Source organism: Hibiscus syriacus, unplaced genomic scaffold, assembly GCF_006381635.1.
Source record: "Hibiscus syriacus cultivar Baekdansim isolate YM2019G1 unplaced genomic scaffold, ASM638163v2 tig00110831_pilon, whole genome shotgun sequence".
NCBI classification, from domain to species: domain Eukaryota; kingdom Viridiplantae; phylum Streptophyta; class Magnoliopsida; order Malvales; family Malvaceae; genus Hibiscus; species Hibiscus syriacus.
In genome coordinates this window covers 5492453-5502573 of record NW_024062882.1, presented here as the reverse complement: position 1 = coordinate 5502573, position 10121 = coordinate 5492453, and the positions used below count along the sequence as shown (strand labels likewise).

The following is a 10121-nucleotide window of genomic DNA, read 5'->3' as shown; positions in this document are numbered from 1 at the left end:
AGGCCCAAATAAATCATACCAAAGTGTATTTGGAACCATGGCCACGCAAACTACGACGGTTCTCAAAGGCAGACGATAATTTTTTTCCATGTAGCTTTCCATAGATATGAACCCCACGAAAACACGTTCCATGCATTTAGGTCATCTACCAATAATATTAAATCCTCAGAAATAGGTTATCTTCCCTCTTTGCCTAAAAAGCCGGCATTCAAAAGTAATAAATGGCATACTCGGACAACATCAATGTCATCCATCCGAGTAAAATCATCTTTAAGAAGTAATCTTTTCAAATCATCGACGTGTAAACTGGGCTTCGCCTTTTCCAGCTTAGAAGAAACCCGAAATAACCATGATGAGCGGGCGATATGACTAGTGTACCGACCTACTTCATCGTGTCATCCGAAACATAGACCAGTGATTAAGCAAAACTCCTCCCGCCCAAAACAAGTATACGTCGGTGGAAAATAAAACCATATCTCTTCATCACCACGTTGTATCCTCTCGGGTAGATCGTTAGTCATGGTCTGAAGAAACAAATAGGTTAACATAGCATCTCCACCTGGATGTTGTACTTTCAGCCATGACCCGAAACAAGTATTCTCAAACAAATTTCTTTGTACAGGTGTAAGTGTCGACGCAATTGTAGTGGCTAGGGTTAATTTATTTCTTAAAGTCAATGAAGCCGAAAAAAATTCCTAACAAAAACAATAAACATACCAAGTTAGATATACCAAAAACTACAAATTATACACTATAAACAGACATGATATTAAACAGGGAAAATATAGCCAAATATGTTTCAAACTAGCATGGTATTCACCCAAGTCATTATTTTATCATAGTTCATAAAATGCATCAGATAACATTCCAGAAGTAAGCACATATATAAACATTTAAAAGAACAACATATAGGTTTAATGCAGGTTCAAGGACAACATAAAGAGTAGTAGTTTATTCTTGAAACTTAAATTCGCAACACTGTAAAGTTAGTATTTGGCTTTGTTTTTTGGTTGAAGTAATGCAATTCATTCAAGTTTCAATTTGCAGAAGAAGAGTAGTTTTTGAAACTTAAATTCGCAACACAAAAATGAAATTCACAATACGAAAATAAAATTCGCAACGCAAAAATGAAAATCGCAACGCGAAACTAAAACCACGTTGTGATTTTCATTTTCTTGTTGCAATTTTCGTGTTGCGAATTTTATTTTCGTGTTGCGAATTTAAGTTTCAAAAACTATTCTTCTGCAAATTGAAACTTGAATGAATTGCATTACTTCAACCAAAATACTAACTTCACAGGGTTAAAGACTAAACAGTTTAGCAGTATTGGCAGCAACCGATTGAATTTACTAAGCAATCTAAGTGAAATGGTTAATCTATATATTTAAATTATTGAAATTACCAGTAAATTTATCATCAATTTAAATATGAAAAATCTAATAATAATACACAAATTTCAAAATAAAAATAATTAAAAAAAACTAACTATCGGTGGTTGATTTTCCATTTGTGGCCGTGAATGGTTGTGAGAGGGTGGCTCTGAGAGATGGAAATAGAGGGGGTCGCCGGATATAGGGATGGATGTCGCCGGAGATGGGGACGGATGTCGTCGTAGAGAGTGAGAGACGGAGATGAGATTGAGTTGTGATTTAAGGTTTTAGGTTATGAGTTGCGATTATACTGTTTACATTTGTGTTGCGAAATTAATATTGTGTTTCGAATTCGAAAATAAAATTCGCGTTGTGAAAATAAACGCGCTTTACGAATTTGACTTCTGTGTTGCGAATTACAAATTCGCATTGCGATTTACAAATTTGTGTTGCGATTTACATATTCACGTTGCGAATTTCAAAACTGAGTTGCGAATATGGGAAATTCGCGTTGCGAATTTGGAAATTGTGTTGCGAAATTGGAGTTTGCGTTGCGAATTTGTTGATCATTTTCGCAAATCCAAAACAAGTTGGTTAAAATCGTATATTATAAGACATTTTCGGTCACTGAAGTTATTTTTTCTAATCTAAAACACTAGTAACTCCAACCACAGATTCAATAGATCCTTTACAAAAGATAAGAAGATCATCAGCAAAAGAAATATGAGTTAAGCCTATTTTTTTGCATTTTGAATGGTAGCCAAACATACTTCTAGCAGCTGCCAAGTTAAGGATTCTTGAGAGAACATTCATAGAAAGAACAAATAAGAAAGGAGAGAGGGGGTCTCCTTGTCTTATACCTTTTGCACCCTTGAAGTAGAAAATCAAACTCCCATTAAAAGAAATAGAGTATCTAGCTGTTGAGAAACAAACTTCAATCCATCCTATAAAAGTTCTTAGAAGTCCTATAGCCTTTCTTTGATCCAGCTAAAGCCACTTTTGCAATATCCTTTACTGGCCTACCCCTACTTCGTTTAGGAATAGAGGGTTGGATAACATCTTTACCATCAATTTTTGCTACTGTGGATTCAGTATTTATATGCTCTTCCCAACAGCAGAATCATTAGACTCTATAGCAGCTTCTTTACTTCCTGTTACTACACCAGCATCATTTTGACTTTGCTCCTCTATAGCTTTAGGAACGGGTAGCTCCTTTTCCCACATGGCCTCTATGCCTCCAATAATTAAATCAACTACACTAGCATTCAAATGTTCTTCTTTCTTTTTCCAAACCTGTGATTTAACCGGAGCAGAATTTTTTAGCTCCATACAGCCCTTTTCACTATGACCAAAGACTTTACATTTCCTACAACAAGATGGAAGCCAGGGAACCTCAACAGTAATCGAAGTAGCTAACCCATCCTTTAGGACAACATCTATATAATTAGGTATTTCATCATTAACTCCTATTTCAATGCAGATTTTAGCATACTCTAATCGCGATTTGGAAGCTGTAACATAATCCATTGAAAGAGAAATTCCTATGGCACTCGCAATGTAGCTTGATCCAACTTGCGAGAAGAGTTCCATAGGCACATTATAAAGGTGAACTCAAACTGGAATTCTAGATAAGTCGAAGTTTAATCTTTTCAAGTTCGGTTCCCATTTCCTAAGAGGTTTATTTTGGGTGTGCCATGGTCCATTTTCTACCCAATCTCTAGCAGACTCATAATTAAAAGAAAAAACATACAAATTACTCCCTGCTAAGCTCACCTGAACTCGATTACCCATCAGAGCCTTCTTCCACAAATTATCCACTATTCTTTGCATAGTTGCAAAGTTTGGAGCAGCCCCAAGGAATTGCCCCACTAAAGAGAGCTCCCATTCTGAAATTCCAGCTTCAAAGACCTCAGCCGGAGGTTGAACCGTCAGAATCCCATCACGAAACCTAGGGGAAAAGTATTCTAAATCTTTCCCTACTATTCACCCAAAGAGCTTCCTCCAATCCATCGAGCTTTCACTCATAATGAAAAGATGTGCCATATTATTACTATTTTTTTATACATATTGCTTGGTCAAATTATCAAAATTTAATCTGAGCTAAAGTCATTTAAAAACAAATTTTGAAAAAAAATTATATTTAATAACTAAAAATTATTTTATTCGCATGAAGCAAACGACATCAGTGATAAATAAATTGTTGTTATTCCTTGAGGTCTCGATTTCGAACACCAAAAATACCAGGAGTGTGAAAGTTTAATGTCCGATATAATATCCATGAGTATATTGATATGATTTTAGTATTAATTTAATATATTAACAGTTAACATTTTTTTTCAAAAAAATATTTGTTTAATGCAAATCAACAATAATGTGGAATCACAAGATCCGGATCATCAAATTAAATGAGTAAAATCCGTGGAATAAATCCGTTTTGTTTTATGATGGATGTCATGTCTTGCACGAGAAATGAAATGACATAGATAAGAAAATATAGGTAAAATTGTTCTATCGGTACTTACCACCTGTGAAAGTTATAGAGTTACCCCTTGTATTCTAGATTAGCCATTTTTAATCTTTATAACTATTAAATTTTGTAATTTTATTTTGGGCCAAATAATAGTTATAAAATTTGTTTAGTAACTGTATTACGCGTAAACTATAGATTTAGTCATAATTCTAAATGTATATAATCTAGTCATTTAAAACTCGGATCACTATTGAAATATCAAACTTGAAGAGTACAAAAGTTAAATGAAACGTAAGTTAGAGTATAAATATTAAATTCTTATCTTATACATAGTATAAAAATTAATGGACTAATGACAAAATTCGGTAAAGAAAATATTTTTATCTCCATAAGAAAAGGTAGTTATGGTATGATTAAGGATGGACTGAGGGGCGCTGGGAGTACGGTCGTACTCTTTGAAAATCTCTTGTATTTTAAGTTTTTTCTTTGTATTTTCTATTGATTATCTAACTTTATATATTCCAAAATTTTATAGCTTCGAACTCATAATTTTTTTTAATATAATCTCTTAAGTTCGCATTCTCTAATATAAATTTATGTGTCTATACATGGTATGACGATGTGGACGCGTAACCAAAGTACGAATCTTCATTTTTGAAGAGATTGATATATTACGTGCAATACTTAGCTAGTATCAGCCGATACAAGCCAAAGCTGTTCATCAAGGTTGTTCGATTACTTAAATTACAAGTATTGCTGGTGCCGAACATGGAGAAATCACCATTGTTTTTTGTTTATTGAAATACCAAACCTGTTAGATTCGAAAGAAGTAAAATAGTTTGTAAATAAACATAACATTCAATTAATAAACGAATATGAATAAAATATTTATGTTCATTTAATAAATAAATAAAAATATATTGGATTCGTTTATATTTACAAACAAACTAGTTTATCAAATTGTTTACAAGTCCATTTATTTGGTTCTCTTTTTTTTTTTACATTTTAAATATTTTGGTGAGACTATATTTAACTTAAAATAAATTTTAGAATTCAAGGACTAATGACGTGATTTCACCAATATATTTGCAAACCCTAAATAAACATATTAATAAGCATATTCTCGAATGTTAGGCGAACATATTTACGAATATTAAATATGTTAACAACGTTAAACAAAACAAATCGAACACACATCTTTCGAAATAAACAAACCAACATGATCTGGTAAGCGTGAACAGCAGCGATTCATTGGAAACTACTATTAGAAGCTTGAGGTGAGTAGATTTGAAGTTCCAAATTAAACAGCATCACAAGCAGCACTGGGATAATAGGGTACTGTTGTGATCAACCCGAATTAAGATACAGTTCCTAGGAGTTGCATAAGGAGGTAACATACAAATACTCGTATCCCTCCCAAGATATACATTAAGAAAACGACCCTTTATTCAAAAAATATTCAAGGTCGATTCAACCATGCAATGGCTTTCACCATCCTCCTCTCTAAGAACCACCGCCAGATGAATGTGCATTCAGCCTATCAAGCACGGCGTTAAAATCCACTGGCTGCCCGCTCTCCTCCATCCTCTGGATCACACTGGCAACATGCTCACCCCTGAAACCCATGCTCGCTAATTTTTCAATCAGATCATTGTAAGGATGATTGTGAACATACTGTGGATGGCCAGGGTTCCTAATGCTAGGTTGAGTCTGAAGAGGGACACTTGCAGGGGGATAGCCCCCCTGTGAGAAGTGATGCTGTTGGGACAGGTGATGTGTTCTACTCCCTTCACTACCATACATCATGTATGTAGTTCCTGGAGGAAGAGAGGGATGGAGGCCGCATGCCTGATACCCATCCCTTGGTTGTGCTTCAAAATTACACTTGATTTGCTCCGGAGGTGTTCTGCCAGGCACTCCATACCCATAAGGAATGGTATCGGCTCGACTAGGCACAGGTTGAGGAACTCCAGAATATGGAACCTGCATAGGGATGCTGCGCGGTAATGCCTCGGGAGGAGTTGGGTTCGAAGATTGTGTAGGAGGGTAGGGAGGGTAAGCTGTTGTTGATGGAGGCCTCATCGGTGGTTGCATAGAGGGCTGCTGCTGCTGCTGTACTTGCTGTGGTGGTAATTGTTGTGGCCACTGCTGCGGATACCGAGGGAATGTCGGGGCAGGAGGTACCTGATGGGTCTGTATGTGAGAAGTTTGGTATTGTTGATCAGGAGGCAAATATCGACTTTGAGTGTGTTGGGTTGGTGCTGGAGCTGGAAGCGAAGGTTGGGTAACCGCAGGTGCAGGTACAGGGGCTGGGGCTAGGACCAAAGCAAGAGTGAGAGCTGGAGTTGGGGCAGGGGGGTTGGATAATTGGTTTGAAGGTAGATAATAGGATTGTTGGGTCAAATTCTGAGCCGGGGCTTGAGTGTGTGGCACCACAGACTGTTGTGGTGGTGCAACTTGATGTGGAAGAGCAAGAGCTAATTGCTGGCTTTGCATCTCGGTTATGTGGTCACTCTTTTTAGAATCAGAGGCAGGCGGTGATGCTCTCTCCTCTGCGGATTGTGAATAGTTGGAAGAAGTAAAATCCTTGTGAACAAGTTGTAATTTAGCCAACTCCTTTTGAGTCTCAGCAAGCTCCTGCTTATCTCTTAGTATCTGCACAGACCTGTGAACCTACAAAGAGGATTCAATGCTTGAGAAGTAAGTTTCCGGAATCAAATGGGATGGCTCCAACACATGTAGACCAAGCCATCTATATAGACAGCAAGAGAAGAAGGTAACAAACAAGGTGATGGGACTGAAGTTGAGGTTGAGGGTACAAATGTGGAGTACCTTATAGCCAACGAATTGGTGAAATCCACCTTATCAGAAAATATATGATGTTCTCAGGATACTCACCTCTTGGAGATGTTTCTCAATAGATTTGAGCTTTGAATCAGCGTCTACATTATCACGAACTAAATCAGATCGCATTTCTCCAATTGATTTATCAAGATTGTAGCAATATAACTCCAACTGCGACAATCGTGAACTTATTCCCACAAGAAAGCGCATGAGGTTGTCCGCATACTTTTTCATGGTTTTATCAACAGTAGCAGTAACATCCAAGTAAGAATCGTCTGGTTGACTGTATGCAATACGTGGGAACATTGATCGCGCCACTCCACCCTTGTGAAAATCCTGCAGAGGTCAGTGCGAGAACAATATTAAGTATATACTCTTGAAGTCAAAGGCACCAACACATACCACTAGCATGGCAGTGGCCAAAAAACGAAGAAGAAGAACCGTAGCTCAATTTTCCCTACAATAAATGGGACATTAAAGAAGATCAAAGGCTCAATCCAATAACATGAGCATGTGGCCTTTTCTAGGGTTGGTATTTTTTTCTCTAGGGAACTACAAAGACAAATGCTTTGGATCAAGCACTGAAATGCAATAAAGATATATACTATGGTAAATAAAACCCCCAAATGATGAATTTTACCTCCATGGCCACCGACAACTACAAAACCACATATCAAAGGCTGAATCTTTCAAAACTCTAGCATGTGATTAATGTTGAGTGCCGATTCGATTCAAAAAGGGTAATTCACTTTTTGATCAAAACACATTCTCCAAAATTCAAACCTAAGAATACTATATAAATAGCACAAATGGAATATAATATGCATAACTAAGTTCAATAAAGCTTCTCACTACTCCATTAAAGAATGAACTTCAGTCCAACAACAGGTTTTACTCCCTGCGTTATATAGAATATGAAAGCTCACTTGTATAAGGGACTGTAAATAAGAGAAAGACGAGCCAAATCACGAACTACTCAAGGCCAAAACTCGATCAGCAGTTGAATCAAATGGACTCGACTAAGCTCAAACTCAACTTGAGTTATTAATGACCCGAAACAAGCTACTTAATCCCTGACTCGACGAAAAAATAATATACTAATTTTTTTTTGTAAATTAAAATTATTAATAATATTTATAAAATATACTTATACAATATAAGGTTTTGGTTTTCATGTACTTATGGATCAAGTTTTCAGCTCGAGTTGGAGATTGAGCCGAACTCAAGTTTCAATATCAAACGAATTAAGTCTGAGAATATTTCGGACTCAAGATTTTTCAAGCTCGAATCGAGCTTAAAATTTTGATTTGATCGTAGACTTTCAAGTCGAGTTCAATTTTGAACTTTTCGAGTCCAGCTCAGCAATAGTCGAGCTCTACCTTAATCATGTATACACTCAAATCTTCCTAAAATTACAATTATTTCCAGTGCAAGTTAATACATTTTCTCACACCTACATCCCAAAATCGGATCACCAGATTATAAAAAAAAAGGCCCTCTTTGTCAAATCAACCTCTCCATAGAACCCTAATCGGATCAAATATCCCTTCCCACTAAAAACAAAAGAAAACCCTATATATATATATAAGCAACAACAGATACCTTGCTGGAGCTGCTGGTGGTTGTACCGATTGCAGTTTCGGCGTGGTTGCCATTAGACAATCCCTGGTTCCCGTAATCCTCATAAGAGCAAAGAATATCATCGGACCCAAAATCGAACCCTTTGGAACCACCCGAGTTGCCCCGACCCGAAAACCCAGAAGCCATTTTCCCTGAGAACGAAAGAAACAGACCTACCACAAATCGAAACAGCGAAATTAGTTATCTGGAGATATATATCTAAAGAGGTTACAGTGAAAAAAAAAAGATTTTAGGGCTTTTATTTATACCGGGTAAAGAGGATTAAAATAGAATCGAAAACAAAGATTGTGATTGAAGCTTGAACTGACTTGTTTACAAAGAAAAGGAAGGGAAATTTCTTTGAAGCTGTAGGTTGTTTTTGTGTTGAAATTTGTGGAAAACGGAGAGGGAAGTGGAGAAACGTTTAAAAAATGGGTTTTTTATTTGTCGAAACGTGAAGGATGATGATCTGGTCCTTCCTTCTGCCTCTACATTTACTATTTGGATCTCTTTACTTCCAACACGCAAGTAAAATATTACCTACCAAATTATCATGGTTTTTATTAGCGAGTCGTTCATGTTATCGATTTATTAGATTAATCAGTTAAATTGATTTGATCGGTCGGAAGAATCGGACGACGTCATAATTATTTAAAAAATTAAATAAAAATACTAAAAATATTTAATAAAAATAATTTTTTATATCATAAGTCATATTCAAAACAATTCATAATATATATAAGTTAAACAACAACAACAAAACCCAATTCCCATATGTATGGGGTAAGGGGGAGGTAGGGTAGTAGGCTACCCCCAACGCCAGGTTGAGAGTAACTTCCGTGGAAGACCTCCGGCAGTCAGAAAATTAAAAAATTTAGATAAAATGCAATGCATGTATAAATAAATACATAAATACATAGTTAAACAGTATTCATATGCAGTCATTAAAATCATATGTGCGTCTGTAACAGGAATTAATCCCTGCATAATTATCCCTGCGAAAGAATCTCTGCATATAGACATAAACATAAGATAAGATCCGGCTAAATTTAAAAGAGGAAACATGAAGAGAATGATATACAGAAGTCAACGTTAGCAAGCCCAGTTCTAATCCTTCATAAATACCAATAACAGAAACGTATAAAAAGTATAAGTCATGGAAAATACTACAAAGACATTAAAAGAAGACAGAGATGATACACCCTATAGATGTGACCCACACTACTCCACTACCCTAGTCTTTAGCCTCCATATTTTCCTATCAGAGGTCATGTCTTCGGTAAGGGCTAAATCCCTCAAATCAGATCTCAAGCAGTCTTCCCACTTTCGCCTTGGTCGTCCTTTCCTTCTGGCACCGTCGACTGTAATCGACTCTACCCTCCTTACCGCATCCGACGGTAGTCGCCTAAGGACATGCCCAAACCACCGTAGTCTTCCCTCCCTCAATTTTTCGGAAACAGACACCACCCCCAAGGACATCCTAATAGCAGAGTTTGTCGTCATATCCCTCATAGTCTTACCACATGTCCATCGAAGCATTCTCATTTCTGCGGCCTCAATCCTCCTTACGTGATCCTTCTTGGTTGCCCAACATTCTGATCCATACAACAGCGCTGGTCTTATTGCCATTCTATAGAATTTTCCCTTAAGTTTTAGAGGGACCTTCTTGTCACACAGAACTCCAGTAGCGGCCCTCCACTTTAGCCATCCCGCCTTTATACGGTGTGTAACGTCATCATCTACACCCCCATCTTTATGTATCATAGACCCTAGGTACTTGAAACAATCCTTTGAGGGGAGAACGTGTCCTTCTATGC

The 10121-nt window shown here is 36.9% G+C and overlaps 1 protein-coding gene across 3 annotated transcripts; it reads right to left on the bottom strand.

The window, feature by feature from the left end:
* Positions 1-5186: 5186 nt before the first annotated feature.
* Positions 5187-8716, bottom strand: LOC120142652 (transcriptional regulator DEF1-like). 3 transcript variants are annotated; one of them, XM_039157181.1, is made up of 5 exons: positions 8574-8716; positions 8287-8477; positions 6739-7020; positions 6171-6513; positions 5187-6131 (listed from the first exon to the last, which is right to left on the bottom strand). In XM_039157181.1, the coding sequence occupies exons 2-5, from the start codon at positions 8449-8451 to the stop codon at positions 5344-5346; spliced, it is 1578 nt and encodes a 525-aa protein (XP_039013112.1). In that variant the 5' UTR covers positions 8452-8477; positions 8574-8716; the 3' UTR covers positions 5187-5343. The 3 variants fall into 3 exon arrangements, with proteins under 3 accessions (XP_039013112.1, XP_039013111.1, XP_039013114.1); XM_039157180.1 differs by lacking the exon at positions 8574-8716 and having other exon boundaries at positions 8287-8545; XM_039157183.1 differs by lacking the exon at positions 8574-8716 and having other exon boundaries at positions 5187-6033; positions 6277-6513; positions 8287-8545.
* Positions 8717-10121: the final 1405 nt, after the last annotated feature.